Genomic DNA, 20191 nt, shown 5'->3' on the forward strand with positions numbered 1-20191 from the left:
TAGTTAGTAGTATTAGTTTGCTACCAGCGTTACATACTTGAGTATCCCAAGACATTCTCTGGAACAGTAAGGAGATGTGATGTAAAGTTACTTACTAACATGAGACACTTGTTGCCCAGCAAGTTTAAATCCTAATGTACATGTGTGCCATCAGCCTGTACTTGTAGAGAAGGACTAAGTGCAACCACAGGGTGGTACTGTGGGTACACATATAGGTAAAACTGTGTCAGATCCACTTAGATCAAAGAGTTTGATTATGGACTTTTTAGGGACATAATCTTTGACGCAGAATCTGTGTCGAAGTTTACCGTATTTATCGGGGTATTGCACGCTCCGGCGTATAGCGCGCACCCCTAATGTGGACCCGCATTCCTGTAAAAAAAACATTTTAGTACTTACAGTTTTGGTGTCTTGCGCGGCGGCCTCGTCGGGTCCAGCGTCCGTCTGCGGCTTCGGTGGTGTCCTCCTCGTCGCGTCCGGCGTCCTTCTGCGGTGTCCTCCCCGCTCGATCCCCGCTTCCCGCGCTGGGTTTGAACCACTGCGCCGGCATATACCGACCGCAGTACACTCGGGTATAGTCGGGCAGGCTCGGCTCCTCTCGCGGTCACGTCCTGTGCGTCCTATACGTCCAGGACGTGACCGCGAGAGGAGCCGAGCCTGCCCGACTATACCCGAGTGTACTGCGCTCGGTATATGCCGGCGCAGTGGTTCGAACTCGGCGCGGGTATCGGCGTATATCGCGCACCCACGATTTTGCCCTGATTTTTCAGGGCAAAAAAGTATGCGGTATACGCCGATAAATACAGTATATCCCTAAAAAGTCCATAACCAATCTCTTCAATCAGCCTGTGCTTGCTAAAAATTCAAATTTGGACAACCCAAGAATGCATGTTTAAAATAACACAAATGACACTTAAAATAACACTAAACTCTGGTTAAGAAAAAAATTAAACCTACTCAAGTATGTATTTTTGACCCAAAAAGTACATTCTGTTGCTCCCAGCCTCCTCCAAATCTTCAAGTACCTTTTTTGCCGTGGTCCGAATGCCTGTTATAAGGTGGCTACATTTTGTTCTCCATGGTCCCACTGTATGTAGGAATGTAGCCACCCCTTCTCTTGCTCACTCCTGAGATAGGACCAGGGACTATGGGATTTGTATTACCCACATGACTGCAGCTAACGTACACTGCCCATTCCAAACAAGAAGTTAGAAGCAAAACGAGAGGTTCAAGAGCTCACTGAGGTCATTACAAGGTGGCAGAGAGATGATTGCATGAAAAATAGATTACAGGGCCATTACATTGTGGATTTTTATGGATTATTTTTGAAAAATAAGGATGTGTAGTGTCGCTTTAAAGAAAGTTCTATTAAAATCAAGCCAGTGTCCCGCTCTTTGATGAAACTGTGCTAGCATAAATGGAACACGGGGGGAGAGTGTGTGCATGTTGCTTGTAGTGGGTCTCTTATAGTTTGAGGCATTTTCTCAACAGAACGTGTAGATTGGCTCTGAGGTGCTTAAATGCTGCAGGAAATTTGCTTCTAAAAGGCTCTCATTTTCTGTACTTGGCTGTGAACTACTTTGCTGTGTTTTAAACAAATTCAGGTTGCTGTTAGTCTCGTCTGTCTAGTGTGTTTATTTTATCTAGACAAAAGTGGTAGTAAGTAATTTAGGCTATGATCACACACATTGCATTCTCTATAATCGAGCTTGCTGGAACAATATTTTTAAAGGGATTGTAATTTTTAAAATAGACATGTTCTACTTGCCTGTAGAGATGGGCTCAGGCAGGTTTGAAATCCCACGTGCCGGATCCCGCCAGGAAGCTAACACTGCACACAGCTAAACACAGGCAGTGGGACATTTCTCGGTTTGCAGCTGCACAGATGGGGAAATGTCTCACTGCCTGTGATTAGCCGTGTGCAATCTTGGCTTCCTGGCGGAATTGGGCATGTGGGATTTTAAACACGCCAGAGGCCATCTCTACTTGCCTGCAATGGTTTTGCACAGAGTAGCCCCAATCCTTCTCGTCAAGTCACCCACCGGGGCTTCATGGTGTAGGAAATGGCATCTCCGTGTGGCACACTCGATCCTGAGCTGCTCTGTCTGCGTCTATAGAAACAGAAGACACTCTGCCCTGCCCCCCACTCCCTCATCACAGAAATTGATTGACTGCAGCAGAAGCAATTGGTTCCCACTGTGAGATTACTGAAAGAGCCACTGCTCTCAGGCACAGCCCTGCATCGAGATCGGGCTCAGGTAAATGAGGAGTGCTGGGGGGACCCTGTGGCACAGAAGTTTTTTTTTGACTTTGCATTGAATGAATGCATTGGCGTAAAAACCTTCTACCTTTGCAACCACTTTAAATTTGCAACCTCGTTGATTTCGATTAATCATAACTGTAATGTGGTCATCTCCCCCCACTGTAATAGCCACATCTCCCCCCACTGTAATATCCACATCTCCCCGACTGCATATAGCCCCACTGTGTATATATAGGAATTGCCTGCTCTTACCAGAATAGAAACAACAGCAGGCAGACCCGTCCGCAGAGGACACAAGCAGGAGGGTGATGATGATGTCAGCACGCCACTACTAGGCCGCCGCCGGGTGTACCAAGATGGCCACCGCTCTGGAGCTAGGCCAAAGCCGTGGCCTTTCCTATGGACGGACTCCCGAAAGCCTGCGGAGAGTACGGATCAAAATAATTTACGATTAATCGAGGAATTAAAAAAAAAAATGTCATGCCTGGGTTAATTCTTTACCTTTTTCACCAGTTCTGTTTCTGTACAGTGATTCTGTGAAGGTGAATTAGACATTTTGTCTGGGGAAGAAGCATGGTTTGTAAATGTAATGTTGCTGTTGATGAGACCTTGGGGGAGTCGGGAGATGCACTAGTCTAATTTATAGAGGCTTCTGCACAGACAGTGACCACAGACATTTTTCTGCTTCCCTGCATGAGCTGTCGATTAGGAAAGCTGCAAGCCATTTTAAATACAAATCTGCAAATCACAAGTATAAATTCTAAATGCATTGGGATGTCTGCAGATCAGCTTTACACAATGCATTTTATTTTAGTTGTATGCATTTTCCCTTCTTGCTTGCATCGTTAATCTAGCTCAGGGGTCTCCAAACTACGGCCCGCGGGCCACATCCGGCCCGCCAGGCCATTTATTCCGGCCCGCAGCGTGAATCCTTAGTTCCCCTGTTAGTTGTGGAACCTGCGCTGCATATTCGCCCCAGGCAATATGCAGCGCAGGTCCCGCAATCCCTCCCGGCGTCTCACTGTGTGTGTTGGCTGCTGGCTGGGACCACGGCATCCCAGCAGCCAATGAGGTGTTTAGGGCAGACCTGTTGCCGCCTCCCTGCTCCCGCCTCGCTGTTAACCAGTAACGAGTGTGTAATACCAGCGGGGCGGGAGTCGGGAGATGCAGCAGGTCTGCAGTGCACAGCCAGTGATGGAGAGTGGAGACGCGCTGGACACATGCAAGGAGGGGGGCTTATACACTTGTGTGGGGGTGGGTTGAATGGCGCTGATGGGGCACAAACATCTGGGGGCTGATGACTCTGATGGGGACACACGTGGAGGGGGTTTTTCATACTGATGGGGACACAAATTTTGGGGGACTGATGACTCTGCTGGGGACACACGTGGAGGGGGTTTTTCATACTGATGGGGACACAAATTTTGGGGGACTGATGACTCTGCTGGGGACACACGTGGAGGGGGTTTTTCATACTGATGGGGACACAAATTTTGGGGGACTGATGACTCTGCTGGGGACACACGTGGAGGGGGGGTTGTAGACTGATGGGGGCACAAATGTTGGGGGGCTGATGACTCTGATGGGGACACAAATGTGGGGGGGGCTGATGACTCTGATGGGGACATAAATGGGGGGGGGGGGGGCTGATGACTGATGGGACATAAATATGGGGGGGGGGGGGGTGATGACTCAGATGGGGACATAAATGTGGGGGGGGGGGTGATGACTCTGATGGGGACACAAATATCTGTGGGGTTTGATGGGGACACAAATGTGGGGGTGCTGGTGGCTCTTATGGGGACACAAACATGTGAGGAGGGGGGCTGATGGCTCTAATGGTGACACAAATATGCAGGCGGGGGTGGGCTGTGATGGGGACACAAATGTGCAGGGAGACTCGGATAAATGATGGGGGGGCTCTAATGGGGACACCAATTTTTGGGGATACTGATGGGGAAACAGATGAATGCGGAGACTGATGGGGACACAGATGAATGGGGACACAGATGATGGGGACACAGATGATGGGGACACAGATGATGGGGACACAGATGAATGGGGACACAGATGAATGGCGACACAGATGAATGGGGACACAGATGAATGGGGACACAGATGATGGGGACACAGATGATGGGGACACAGATGAATGGGGACACAGATGAATGGGGACACAGATAAATGGGGACACAGATGAATGGGAAGACTGATGGGGACACAGATGAATGGGAAGACTGATGGGGACACAGATGAATGGGGAAACTGATGGGGACACAGGTGGATGGGGACACAGATGAATGGGGACACAGATGAATGGGAAGACTGATGGGGACACAGATGAATGGGGACACAGATGAATGGGGACACAGATGATGGGGACACAGATGAATGCGGAGACTGATGGGGACACAGATGAATGGGGACACAGATGAATGGGAAGACTGATGGGGACACAGATGAATGGGAAGACTGATGGGGACACATATGAATGGGGACACAGATGAATGGGGACACAGATGAATGGGGACACAGATGAATGGGGACACAGATAAATGGGGACACAGATAAATGGGGACACAGATGAATGGGAAGACTGATGGGGACACAGATGAATGGGAAGACTGATGGGGACACAGATGAATGGGGAAACTGATGGGGACACAGATGAATGGGGACACAGATGAATGGGAAGACTGATGGGGACACAGATGTATGGGGACACAGATGAATGGAAAGACTGATGGGGACACAGGTGGATGGGGACACAGATGGATGGGGAAACTGATGGATGGGGACACAGATGGATGGGGAAACTGATGGATGGGGACACAGATGGATGGGGAAAATGATGGGGACACAGATGAATGGGGAGACTGATGGGGACACAGATGAATGGGAGACTGATGGGGACACAGATGAATGGGGAGACTGATGGATGGGGAGACTGATGGGGACACAGATGAATGGGGAGACTGATGGGGACACAGATGATGGTGACACAGTTGGATGGGGAGACTGATGGGGACACAGATGAATGGGGAGACTGATGGGGACACAGATGAATGGGGAGACTGATGGGGACACAGATGATGGTGACACAGTTGGATGGGGAGACTGATGGGGACACAGATGAATGGGGAGACTGATGGGGACACAGATGATGGTGACACAGTTGGATGGGGAGACTGATGGGGACACAGATGAATGGGGAGACTGATGGGGACACAGATGATGGTGACACAGTTGGATGGGGAGACTGATGGGGACACAGATGAATGGGGACACAGATGGGGACACAGATGAATGGAGAGACTGATGGGGACACAGATGATGGTGACACGGATGTAAAGCCTCATGCACGCTGGAAGTTTAGCCCCGCTGCATGATGCTCCAGCGTTTAGGTGCCAGCAAAGAATAGAGGAGCACCATTCAATCTTGCTGTCAGCAGTAAGTCAAATTCTATTCTATTTCTACTGTGGATTTATTTATAAATTATGTTTCCGGCCCGCGAATATGTGTAAAATATAGAATGTGGCCCTCGAAGTAAAAAGTTTGGAGACCCCTGATCTAGCTGAAAAAAGTCCATCCAGTTTAACCAACAATGAAAAAAAAACAAAAAACGTGCGCACCTACACATACAAATCGAAAACCTTCATATACACTATCCTATACCAACAGTTGATACAGGGGGAGACCAAAAAAAAAAAAAAAACACAATAAAGCATTAACCAGTTTGCTTGTGTGGGATAAAAAATTCCTTCCTAATTGTCCAAGAGGCAAGCGGATATTCCCTGGTTCAACTTTACCTATAGATTTTAGTATCCAGTTGTATTATGTACATTCTTGCATGTCAGGTTACAATGATGGAATACGTTTGTACAGTTTTTAAATTCGAATTTCAGATCAGATATTTTTTTTTTATGTCCATTTCAAGTTTTTTCATATACATGTTTATTTCTCTTGCAGGCAAGATGTTGATATGGTAAGCTTACCTCAATAGCAAATCTGCCATGAACAACTCGGAGGGATCGCAGGAGGTGGAGGCTAGTGATGAGCCTGGAAATGCAGACATCAATGAGTCTGTAGAAGCTGACCTTGAACTTCCAGAAGTTGAAGAAGAGCAACATTCACAACCTTCTCCCAACTCGAGGCAGGGGCAGGAGCAGGAGCAGGAGAGACCATTTGGGCAGGATGAAGAAGGAACACTTGCTAGATCCGCTAGTACAGAGAGTGGATTTCACAACCACACGGATACAGCAGAAGGGGATGTCATAGGAGGCCAAGAAGATGGGTATGACCTGGACAGAGCTCAGGAAAATGAGGATGAGAATGCTTATGCTGTTCAATACAGGCCAGAGTCTGAGGAATATACAGAGAATGCAGAGGCTGAGCATGGTGAAGCACTTCGTAACAGAACTCTACCCAATCACTTACATTTCCATGGTTTGGACCAAGAGGAGGCTATAAATGCAGCTTATTCTGGGTATGTCTACACACACCGGTTATTTCACAGGGGTGAGGATGAACAATATGCTGAACCATATGCAGACTATGGACTGCAAGAGCATGTTTATGAGGAAATAGGTGACACACCAGATTTGGATATCAGAGAGGGTCTTCGACTCTATGAGCAGGAAAGAGAAGAAGCTGATAATTATAGGAAAGAAGCTCTGGGTGCTCGACTTCATCATTATGATGAACGGTCGGATGGTGAGTCTGATAGTCCTGAGAAAGAGGCAGAGTTTGCTCCCTATCCAAGGATGGATAGTTACGAGCAAGAAGAAGACATTGATCAGATTGTAGCAGAGGTCAAACAGAGCATGAGTTCCCAAAGTCTCGATAAAGCTGCTGAGGACATGCCAGAATCTGAACAAAACTTAGATCTTGCTGACCCCTCTCAAGTTAGTGGAGAAGACCATGTTACGAATGGCAACCTCTCTACTGCCTCAAAAACTGCTGCTAATACAGGTGAAATAGTGCAAAGGTACAGTAAAGAAAAACGAGATGCCATCTCGCTGGCTATCAAAGACATTAAGGATGCTATAGAGGAAGTGAAGACAAGGACAATACGTTCTCCTTATACCCCTGATGAGCCAAAAGAACCAATTTGGGTAATGAGGCAGGACATCAGCCCAACAAAGGACTGTGATGATCAGAGACCACTAGGTGGAGATGTAAGTATGATTAATTGTTTGTCTGAAGACTCCATGTAAGTCTATAAGCAGATATACAGTATAGCCATGCATTCAATTATTATGCAACACAGAAAGTTTTGGGAAGCCTGGTTATGAAGATTGCTTAAAAAACTGCTTTCAATTTTACTGCTTGGAATTTCTCCAGGTTATAAAATATTGCGATATGAAGTGAAGTACACCATAAACATTGTAGAAATGCAGTGAGACTGCAAAATTAAATGATGCCACCTTAAGTTTGTTTTTTTTCCCCCCAGTTTTCCTCCTACTGGATTATGCTAGGTTTATGGTGGGTACATTGTTGGTAATATATATATATATATATATCAATTTAAATAAATTTGCAGCCCTGTCAAAATATAAGAATGAACTGACTTTTTTTTTATAGGCAGCTTTGTAAAGGCAAAACTCTCAAGATTGCTATTTTGTTAAAAATATCCCTTAGCAAGCAGGTTTACTTTCTAACTCACTTAAATGAAAAATACAAAATCCATTGCATCTTAAGAGCCTGTTCACACTGGGATGACCTGGGATCCGACTTCAAGTTGCCCCAAGTCGCGCGGTCAAGAAAATGAATGGAAGTGAGCCATCTTAATACACACTACTGAAGTCGCTCCGACTTCAGAAAAGGTTCCTGCACTACTTCAATCCGACTTCTAGGCAACTTGTAGGTAACTTGTACCCATTGATTTCAATGGAAGTCGCCTCAGAAGTCTGATCACTGTCTTAACTGAAGCAACAATACAGGAAGACAACATACATTTCTCAGGCAAACCCCTCCCTCCCACAGAGCTGATTGTTGTTTGATTGGCCACTGGAAAGCCTCCTGTTCTGGAGGCCACTTGAAGTTGCCTTGTAAGTTGCCTGATGATTCATACTCAAGTCGTGTCCAAGTTGCCTCCCAAAGTCGTGCTAGAAGTTGTGTTGCCCCAGTGTGAATGGGCTCTACAAATATAACGACAAGTGGAGTTTATATTTTAATAATAATATAATTACTTTGTAATAATTTGTTAAAAAATACATACCATCTGACTAGATATATACTGTTTTTTTTTTTAAATAGAATAGTGAAGGGTGACAACCTCATTCCTGGCTTATATTGCTTGCTGGGTCACCATTGGAGAGATTTGCCTTCACTAAGGCTTGGCGGTGAATGGTAATTTCTCTAATGGAATAGAGAACATCACAGAGGCCGAAAAACGCATTGTTATGGGACAGGCAATGGGGGTGCGATATTTAGGACTTTGCTCAGATTATTCAAACCCCTTGTAACAATGGTAAAATCCTAATGAAGTACACAATAAACAAAGATGCTCATCTAAACGTTATTAGCTATACAAAAGGAAATCTCTGAATAAGGTGATCTTCACAACCTTCGACGTTTGGTGTCAAACGATGTATGTATGCAGTCTTTACATATACAGTATCTCACAAAAGTGAGTACACCCCGCACATTTGTGTACATATTTTATTATACCTTTTCATGTGACAACACTAAAGAAATTACACTTTGCTACAATGTAAAGTAGTGCGTGTACAGCTTGTATAACGGTGTAAATGTTCTGTCCCCTCAAAATAGCTCAACACACAGCCATTAATGTCTAAACTGCTGGCAACAAAAGTGAGTACACCCCCTAAGTGAAAATGTCCAAATTGGGCCCAAAAGTGTCAATATTTTGTGTGGCCACCATTATTTTCTAGCACTGTCTTAACTCTCCTAGGTATGGAGTTCACAGGTTGCCACTGGAGTCCTCTTCCACTCCTCCATGGCGATATCACACAGCTGGTGGATGTTAGAGACCTTTCTTCAGTGTTGTCACATGAAAAGATATAATAAAACATTTACAAAAATGTGAGGGGTGTACTCACTTTTGTGAGATACTGTAGCTGTACCTATACTTATGTTAACTGTTTTATTTTATGAAACCATATAAACAATTGAAAGCAACATTGTAAAATCCCCCTTGTAACAATGAAACCGAACATAGGACTATAGCAATCGCTGCTTGTGATCACTCTGTAATCCCTACCAACCCTACACATGCAGTTGCATGTAGTATTAACCCCCCCCCCCCAGCACAACCACCCCCCCCCCCAAATTTCCCAACTGAGCACAATTCATACCCCCCTCTCAACACAAATTCCTCCCCTCAATCTCGTGGTGCCCCCTACCTCACATGATGCCACAGTGCCCAGGACAGCCACACCTCCTTCCTGCCCACCCCTTGTCCCAGGCCTGGGATGATCATGCCTTTCCCCTTACATGTTCACAAGGGGGCTGGCGAGTTGTTTACCATTCTCAACCCTGTCTCTTCTCTGCTGGCAGATCTTCATTATTAGTTGAAAACTAGACTAGAGTTGTCACTATGGAGTCTCGTTCAGCATGTTAGTCTAAGCAATTTAAAACACTTTAAAGTGTGTGTGTGTGTGTGTGTATAGCCAGAACATTGTGACCCTATCACTTTTTTTTATTCCTGTTTGTGTCCCTGTTAGGTAGACTGACCCTCTCTGTGTGTCCTGGTGACCATTGCCACTGGGTCAGAATGTGAGGAAATCCAAATCTTATGAGATGTCATCAGAAGAAAAACAGAGGGGAAATCTTCTAACCGGGACACTTGTTTCGGTGACAACTGTCTAAAAAAGGATATTATATCTTCTGGACAGGAAGTGAAGATAAATCTCCCTAAAGCAACCTTTTTCAACACAGAGGATCCCTTGAAATAACTTTCTAGTCTCAATGAACCCCTGGTAAAAATTACTATATCTACAATTAATGATACATTAGTGTGATAGTAAGTGGGAAACATGTTCCTTACATTGTGGTCGTGGGAAAGAGTCGCGCCCATCCCCCCTTTTACAGATGGCTAAAAAGATCAGTGGTGTCAGATAAGTTTCCAACTGACACCATTGATCTGAGAGGCAGAAATTGTTCCTAGTTGAAAAACCCTGCCCTAAAGGGACACAGACGTAAGAAAAAAATAATGGGTTTTACGCTTTCTGTACTCTATCAAGAAATCAAAAAGTTTGGCTATACACACACACACACTTTAATGTGAGGTTGAGCTTTATGGTTTTTACAAAGGCATGGTTCTCAAGTCTAATCCAATTATGCCATACACAGCTAGATGTCTTGCCAAAAACTGGTAAGAGATGCCACCACAACTTGCCACAACTTTTCTTCTCAGTAAAGGATTTTTCAGATAGTCCGTGTATACTAGGCTGGCTCAAAAATAACAAATGCCCCCCCCCCCCCCCCCCAACACATACATACATACACAAATTCACATATAGGTTATAATGCCTAATTTGTCTAGGGTTAATCCAAAAGATAGTAATATTGTAATCCAATGTTCAGGGGCAGCTTGCCCTCCAATCTTCCGTTCTTTCATTTTTTTTATTCTTGTGGATGAGCCCACAACATCATCATATACAGAACTTGAACAGTGGTGGTAGCTGGTCCTGCAGTGTACATATTGAGTCAATAAAAGGAATGGTGACATGGGTAGAGACCAGCAAAAAGGTTTCAGGGGATTAAGGTAGGCATTCTTCTTCCCTATTAGTGTTCACTAGACAAAATGTGAATTCTATCCTGGGTATGTGGGAGGTGTGAGGAAGACTCCTGGACCAGGGCCACTTCTACTTCAATCATTGTACTGCCCAGTTACTGCAAGTCATGCTTGGATTGCATGTCTTACTATTCATGAGTTACTAGTACAGTATCATATTGAATTTCATAAATTTGTTTGGTTCTCAAAGCTGAACTCGGGACAATTTTTTTTCCCCCCATCATGCAGTGGGGCTGTGCCCACACTGCACGGGTTAACTGCTTGTTTTTTCTCTAGGAGATTGGAGCAAGGAGATATACTTAACTTTAACTAAGATATACTAATCCTTCTCTCTTCCTAGCACAAGAGACTGGTCCCTGCCACTCCTACCCCCCCCCTCTCCTGCCATCCGCTGCCTAGCGTGATGGACTGTTGCTGACATCATCATGCCCATAAACCTGCTCTGAACAGTCCAACGCTGAATCATGGGGGAACAGTTCAGCTTTAAATGTGTTGTATGATTGTGGGAGGTCCATCTTAAACTTTTTCCCCATTAAGAAGCATGTACCCTACATCTTTTAGATAGTAAAGCCAATAATACAGGTCTCCATGTGGAAGATTTTGAAAGTTCATGCCAAGCCAAACCTTTGTTTTTGGTTTAATTTTATATTTAGGATATAATGGGGAATGAGGAACTTCTGTCTGGTTGTTACTGCTATCCAGAGCTCCATGAGGCCGCGTACACACGGCCGGTCCAAACCGTTGAAAACTGACTGAAGTTCAGTTTCATCGGTCCAAACCGACCGTGTGTACGGCCCATCGGTCTGTTGTCCTTCGGACAAAAATGAGAGAACTTGCTTTAAAATCGAACCGATGGACGGCTGACCATCGGTCAAAATCGATGGTTAGTACACAAAAGCATCGGTTCAAAACCCGCACATGCTCAGAATCAAGTCGACGCATGCTTGGAAGCATTGAACTTCGTTTTTTTCAGCACGTCCTGTGTTTTACGTCACCGCGTTCTGACCCGATCGTTTTTTGAACTGATGGTGTGTACGCACATCAGACCATCAGTCTACTTCAGCGGTGAACCGATGAAAACGGTCCGTCGGACCATTGTCATCGGAAGGACCGGTCGTGTGTAGAGAGATTCCTCACTTCCTCTCCTGCTGACACCAGTTATACTAGATTATAACAGAGAAAAAACAGGGACACTGACAGAAATAAACATCTGACAGAGGTTCTAGACTTCCCCTACTTTACCATTTTTATTTCTGTCAGTGTTGCTGTTGAAGATTCCCCTCCTTATTTGTCTAGGAAAATCATTGTCAGCAGGACAGGAAGTGAGGGTAAATCTCTAATGTGATCCTAGATGGCTGTAAAAACCAGACCCTGGCTATCGATCATTACCCTGATTTTTATTTTTAAACCTATTTGCGGGCAAGCTTACTGAGGAGAAACAGGAAATGAGAAATTCAGACAAAAAAACATTTTTAGAAGGGAAATTGAAGAAAAAGGTTAGTGAATCAACAATGCACTAGCTTAAAGGAACCTATTTAGAAAATAAAAAACAAACCTTTACAACCCCTTTAACTTTTAGCTTGATTGGGGTATATATAATATACGAGAATTCATGAAACTAACCCAGAGTATGCTTTCTGTTCAGACAAGTAGCTATCTAGTTGGTGTTTCTCTGACTTAAGCCTCGTACACACAATCAGTCCATCCGATGAGAACGGTCTGAAGGACCGCTGTCATCAGTTAACCAATGAAGCTGACTGATGGTCCGTCGCGCCTACACACCATCGGTTAAAAAACCGATCGTGTCAGAACGCGGTGACGTAAAACACAACAACGTGCTGAAAAAAACGAAGTTCAATGCTTCCAAGCATTTGTCGACTTGATTCTGAGCATGCGTGGATTTTTAACCAATGGTCGTGCCTACTAACGATCGGTTTTGACCTATCGGTTAGGAATCCATCGGTTAAATTTAAAGCAAGTTGGCTTTTTTTTAACCGATGGTTAAATAACCTATGGGGCCCACACACGATCGGTTTTGACCGATGAAAACGGTCCATCAGACCGCTGTCCCCTGTTTAACCTATCGTGTGTACGAGGCCTTAGTAGACCTCAGACCCAGCTCTGTTATACAGTAGGTGAACCCGATTTTGTGTCAATCTCGCTCTCTTTCTCGGCGAGATTGAGCACCTACGAGCCCCATCGCGGGAGCCAGCGCCGAGCTGGCTTGCCGCGATGGAGACAGAGCCGTCATAGAAGCGACGGGAGATCCGACTTGGATTCCCGCCAATTCTACACGTGTGCGGCGTTTGTTATGAATCCTGAGGGGGAAGTCCCCGCCGGATTTTAAATAAAAATCCGGCATGGGTCCCCCCCTCAGGAGCATACCGGGCCCTTAGGTCTGTTATGGGTTGTAAGGAGAGCCCCCCTACGCCGAAAAAAACGGCGTAGGGGGTCCCCCTACGATCCATACCAGACCCGTATCCAAAGCACGCTACCCGGCCAGCCAGGAAGGGAGTGGGGACGAGCGAGCGCCCCCCCCCCCCCTCCTGAGCCGTACCAGGCTGCATGCCCTCAACATGGGGGGGTTGGGTGCTCTGGGGCAGGGGGGCGCACTGCGGCCCCCCCACCTCAGAGCACCCTGTCCCCATGTTGATGAGGACAGGGCCCCTTCCCGACAACCCTGGCCGTTGGTTGTCGGGGTATGCGGGCGGGAGGCTTATCGGAATCTGGGAGCCCCCTTTAATAAGGGGGCCCCCAGATACCGGCCCCCCACCCTAAGTGAATGAGTATGGGGTACATCGTACCCCTACCCATTCACCTGCAAGAAAAGTGGTAAAAACACAAATAAACCACACAGGGTATTAAAATATTTTATTAGTCTGCTCCGGAGGCCGCCCCCTGTCTTCTTTATTAGCTCTTTTACCAGGGGGGGCTTCTTCTTTGACGTCTTCGGGTGGGTGGGGGCCGCCGTCTGGTTCTCTTCCACCGCCGGGGGGGGGTGGCTTTTAAAAAAGCCCCCACCCCCCCGGCGGGTTTCCTCCGGCGTCTTCGGCGGGGCTCTTCTTCTTCCGCTATCCCGACGGGTCTTCTCCGCTATCCGGGGGGTCTCGCCGCTCTCCGCTGTTGACTCGTCGCACCCCGGTTCTTCGTCTCGCAGTCCGGTCCCTTCTTCCGTGCTGTACGTCTTCTTCCGCGCTGTGACGTCATGTTCTTCACTTCTCTTCTTCTCCCGATGTTGACTCGCCGGTCCTCCTCGCTGAAATGACGGATGCGCGCCTTGCATCGGACCTATATAGGCCTCACAGTCCCATCATGCTCTGTACCTACCCATGTGATACCCATGTGGTAGGTATCACATGGGTAGGTACAGAGCATGATGGGACTGTGAGGCCTATATAGGTCCGATGCACCCGCGCATCCGTCATTTCAGCGAGGAGGACCGGCGAGTCAACATCGGGAGAAGAAGAGAAGTGAAGAACATGACGTCACAGCGCGGAAGAAGAACTCACAGCACGGAAGAAGACGTACAACACGGAAGAAGGGACCGGACAGCGATACGAAGAACCGGGGTGCGCCGAGTCAACAACGGAGAGCGGCGAAGACAGAAGGAGAACCCCGGAGAGTTGAGAAGACCCGTCGGGATAGCGGAAGAAGAAGAGCCCAGCCGAAGACGCCGGAGGAAACCCGCCGGGGGGGTGGGGGCTTTTTTAAAAGCCACCCCCCCCGGCGGTGGAAGAGAACCAGACGGCGGCCCCCACCCACCCGAAGACGTCAAAGAAGAAGCCCCCCCTGGTAAAAGAGCTAATAAAGAAGACAGGGGGCGGCCTCCGGAGCAGAAAAATAAAATATTTTAATACACTGTGTGGTTTATTTGTGTTTTTACCACTTTTCTTGCAGGTGAATGGGTAGGGGTACGATGTACCCCATACTCATTCACTTAGGGTGGGGGGCCGGTATCTGGGGGCCCCCTTATTAAAGGGGGCTCCCAGATTCCGATAAGCCTCCCGCCCGCATACCCCGACAACCAACGGCCAGGGTTGTCGGGAAGGGGCCCTGTCCTCATCAACATGGGGACAGGGTGCTCTGAGGTGGGGGGGCCACAGTGCGCCCCCCTGCCCCAGAGCACCCAACCCCCCCATGTTGAGGGCATGCAGCCTGGTACGGCTCAGGAGGGGGGGGGCGCTCGCTCGTCCCCACTCCCTTCCTGGCTGGCCGGGTAGCGTGCTTTGGATACGGGTCTGGTATGGATTGTAGGGGGACCCCCTACGCCGTTTTTTTCGGCGTAGGGGGGCTCTCCTTACAACCCATAACAGACCTAAGGGCCCGGTATGCTCCTGAGGGGGGGACCCATGCCGGATTTTTATTTAAAATCCGGCGGGGACTTCCCCCTCAGGATTCATAACAAACGCCGCACACGTGTAGAATTGGCGGGAATCCAAGTCGGATCTCCCGTCGCTTCTATGACGCGCTTGCTGGGATGTGCTGTCACTATTCCAGTGAGTGTGAGATGTCGGCGAGATCTCGGCACCCTGTCGCCGAGTATCAGCGCGACGCTGTCGTGCTAAAAGCACAATATCACAAACACCTACTGTAGATGATTTTAATCTTGCTTCCTCTCTGCCTAAATAACTAATCTATTGTGCAAGCAGTGGCTATCAATTGTATATATTTTCCATTAACATAAAAAAAAAAACTCAGTTGCTAAAATTATGGATTTATTCGTAAGTAGAAAAACGAAAGAGTTTTCACTAAACACACAATAAAACATATTACTAATACTAATGCATACCTGAGCTGACTTATCAGAAGTGAAACATACGTGGAGCAGGTTGGTTTTGATTGCAGTCAGAAATAGATTCCCATAAGGCCTTTCAAGTCCCTGTGTCAAATGGTAATTTTTCCTTGACCCCTTGGCTTGACGCTTTGCCTATTCTTGCCCTCTACCCCAACATAACACTCCTAAGCTTGGGGCTGGAAAGCTAAGATTGTGAAAATGGACAGGTAAATGCTAGAGCCCACTGAAATATGGGTAAAAGAACACATTGAGTGGTGCAAATTTTGAGGAAGCAAACATACAAGCAACATGTAAGCTTCCACTACTAGACACACACACTCACCAGCCACTTTATTAGGTACACCTTGCTAGTACTGGGTTGGACCCACTTTTTACCTGCAGAACTGCCTTAATTCTTTGTGGCATAGATTTAACAAGATGTTGGAAACATTTCCACCACATGCCAAAGGTGCTCTATTGGATTGAGATCTGGTGAGTGTGGAGGCCATTGGAGTGCAGTGAACTTGATGTCCAGTTCAAGAAACCAGTTTGAGATGATTTGAGCTTTGTGGCATGGCGCATTGTCCTGCTGGAAGGAGCCATCAGAAGATGGGTACACTGTAGTCATAAAAGGATAGACATGGTCAGCAACAATACTCAGGTAGGCCGTGGCATTCAAACAATGCTTAACTGCTACTAAGGAGCCCAAAGTGAGCCAAGAAAATATCCCCCACACCATTACACCACCAGCCTGAACCGTTGATACAAGACAGGATGGATTCATGCTTTCATGTTTCCGCCAAATTCCGACCCTACCATCTGCATGTCACAGCTGAAATTGAGACTCCTCAGACTAGGCAATGTTTTTCCCATCTTCTATTGTCCAATTTTGGTGTGCTTGTGTGAATTGTAGTGTCAGTTTCCTGTTTTTAGCTTACAGGAGTGGCACCCGGTGTGGTCTTCTGCTGTTGTAGACCATCTGCTTCAAGGTTTGACGTGTTGTGCGTTCAGAGATGGTATTCTGCATATCTTGGTTGTAACGAGTGGTTATTTGAGTTACTGTTGCCTTTCTATCATCTCAAACCAGTCTGCCCATTCTCTTCTGATCTCTGACATTAACAAGCCATTTTCATCCACACAACTGCTGCTTACTGGATATTTTCTCTTTTTTGGATCATTCTCTGTAAACAATAGAGATGGCTGTGCGTGAAAATCCCAGGAGATCAGCAGTTTTTGAAATACTCAGACCAGCCCATCTGGCACCAACAACCATGCCACGTTCAACGTCACTTAAATCCCCTTTCTTCCCGATTCTGATGCTCGGTTTGAACTTCAGCAATTAGTCTTCACCACATATAGATGCCTGGATGCATTGAGTTGCTGCCATGTGATTGGCTGACTAGCAATTTGTGTTACCAAGCAGTTGAATAGATGTACCTAGTAAAGTGGCCGGTGAGTGTAGATAGAAACTACCACGCTGGACACAAGTAGTGACCACCGCACTGGACAAAGTGCTAGTAACCAGCATGGAATGACATGCACAACATGACAGAAAACTACTACAGCCTGCAAAAAGCCACTAGGCCCAGAGTCTAACCACTATTACCGCTAGGGTTTAAAGTGGAGTTTTATCCAAAAACTTAATTTTTAACATTAGATTAAGGCTCATTTTGTCAAGGGGAATCGGGTGGTTTTTTAAAAATCGAAGCAGTACTTACTGTTTTAGAGATAGATCTTCTCCGCCGCTTCCGGGTATGGGCTGCGGGACTGGGCTTTCCTATTTGATTGACAGGCTTCCGACGGTCGCATACATCGCGTCGCGATTTTTCGAAAGTTGTCGAACGTCGGTGCGCAGGCGCCGTATAGAGCCGCACCGACGTTCGGCTTCTTTCGGCTACTCGTGACGCGATGTATGCAACCGTCGGAAGCCTGTCAATCAAATAGGAATAGGAAACTACTACCAAACATGGGCTGAACCTCAATGATGCAGCCAGGGAAAAGCCAGCATGTAGCCTTGGCCATGACTGGCAGTTCTATAGCATGAAGTTCTACAGCAGTGAACATAACAATGGAGCAGTAGTGACCTAAAACAAGGGATAGAAATCCTCTGTACCCATTTTTTAGACCGCACTATTAAATGTAGGTCATGCACATTTGTAATGTTCTAGTATTTTTATTAGTTTATCTGGCTATTGTTTCGCAGATTAGCCACGTTTATTGCACTCTCATATTAACGCAGACTGAAATATACGATTATTGCGTAAACCAATAACAGGTAAAATTCTATACATCTTATGGATTATGGCACTTTACATAGCATCCTAATTTTCGGAACTCCCTTTTATGAATAAAGCCTAGTACACACGTTTAGAAAATCGGATGAAAAATACCGCTTTTGAAGCAATCGTATGATAATCTGATCGTTCGTACAAAGCTTTCGAGAGTTGATCACGACAGTTCATGTGAAATAATCCGAAGAGATAAACCTTTCTCGTACGATTTTCGTTTAATCAGTAGAGTTTTCGTCCAACGGAAACAAAAGAATACATTATTATTTTCGTAACTTTAGTAACCTTCATTTTCGATATGAGCATGCAAAAAAAAAAGGCTGATCATTCATCCGATATTCTCATCATGTGTGCGAAGCTTAAGCAAGACTTCAACATTTACAGGAACAAGTTTGCAAAACTCATATTGGTTTTTACAATTGCCTTGATCTGTTAAAAATCAGACAATTCTTGTTGTGCCAGCTCCTTATTATCACAGTAATGCTGCAGAATCCACTCAGTCCATTGTGGCACTAATCAATAATGAATAAGGCAGATAAGAAACCTGCTTTACATTATTGAACAGGTTTCAGGTGCAGAATGAACTTTATAATAAATGAACAGGAGAACAAGTCTAAGATAAACCTTTTTGGAGCTGTATAGCGGTTGAGCCGTGTGGTTTAAACTCCAATAAAACCATTGCTGTGGAATGGGCAGCAATATATGCTACCTCCAGAATCGCATAGTTAACAGTGAAAGTTTAATTGCATTAAGCAGATGGCTGTTTGCTGATTCATCAGTTAGCTTGCACTGAAATGTACTTTTATTGCCTAATCTCCTGGAATATAAAATATGTGACATGAGCGATGCTACCTATGCAAAATAAATGTGCATAGGAGAAGTTTTGGGCATTGAGCTAGAAATGATCCAGTCAATTACGGTATATTTTGATAGCATATGCCCTACTGTTTGTAAAGATGGATAATTTAGGGTAATTGCATTTTCCCTTAATAGAATGCGTTTATTTGCTATTCTTATCATAAATAGAACTTGCATAAGGGTGTGAAATGTCTTTTATAGGCAGATCACTTGCACAAGAGGAATAAGAACCACATACCTTGGGTAGTTTTGATCATTGTGTTGAATATAAGAGATGCCTAGAGGTACAGCTGTGCCAACAAGGCAGGCTGCTAAAATGGAAAGCTGTGCTTTTCACCTGCAGTGAAATCTTTTAGGGCTGGTTCAGGCCAGAAACAGTCCAGCGCATTTTTTTATTCTGCATCAAAAAAGCATGGACTGTGTTTAACATGGATTCCAATGGCCCTAGTGCACACCAATGCCATCCCATCCAGTGCATTTACCAAAAGTAGGACGTATTTATTTTTATTTTTCTATGGAATGCATTTGGAATGTGGCAAAATGCATCAAAATTGGAACACACATGTCCTCAATTAAAATGGGGAAAACAAAACGAACTGGAACGCATAAACACATCAAAAGCGCATAAAAAAACGTGCTTAGGGCAGAGATCTATGCGATTTCTTCATGTGTACAATTAACTTTATAGCATGAAGCTGAGAGGGTTCAATGGAAGCAGGAGGAAGATTATAGAGCGCATTGCCCTTAGCGACCAATGCCGTCATCGGTTGGCAGGACACTGGCAGGCAGACAGCTTGCACAACTTTGCCAGCAAGAGAAAAGATAACGGCGCAGAGGAGGAGAGAGATAGGAATAGGTGTGGGTGAACTCTCTCCCTCCTCTGAGTAACAGAGTAAGGCCTCGTACACATGACCGAGTTTCTCGACAAAAACCAGCAAGAAACTTGCTGGGAGATATTTTTTTGCCGAGGAAACAGGTCGTGTGTACATTTCCGTCGAAGAAACTGAGTTTCTCGACGGCCTCACAAGGAACTAGACAAGCAAAACCATGTGTTTCGCCCCGCCGAGTTTCTCGGTCGTGTGTACGAGGCCTCCTCCCTTCATGATATGCCTGTAATGGGCTATATGTCATTTTGCTGTTGTCACCTTGGAGACTCTTTGCGGCGCCTCGGTTAAATAACACCATTATATGGTACCATTCTTGCATGGAAGACTTCACTGTATTTGTTAACACACAACCTTTTAACA

At 45.8% G+C, this 20191-nt stretch overlaps 1 protein-coding gene across 2 annotated transcripts in view; it reads left to right on the forward strand.

Annotated features, from left to right (window-relative positions):
* APBA1 (amyloid beta precursor protein binding family A member 1) overlaps positions 1-20191 on the forward strand; it is a 229755-nt gene that overhangs the window by 121445 nt on the left and 88119 nt on the right. For both annotated transcript variants that reach the window (XM_040356802.1, XM_040356794.1), the window contains exon 2: positions 6233-7440. In XM_040356802.1, coding sequence (XP_040212736.1) covers positions 6277-7440 — 1164 coding nt within the window. In that variant the 5' untranslated portion in view covers positions 6233-6276. The remainder of the gene's footprint in view (positions 1-6232; positions 7441-20191) is intronic.

The sequence above is a fragment of the Rana temporaria genome, chromosome 1 (genome assembly GCF_905171775.1).
Source record: "Rana temporaria chromosome 1, aRanTem1.1, whole genome shotgun sequence".
Classification (NCBI taxonomy): Eukaryota; Metazoa; Chordata; class Amphibia; order Anura; family Ranidae; genus Rana; species Rana temporaria.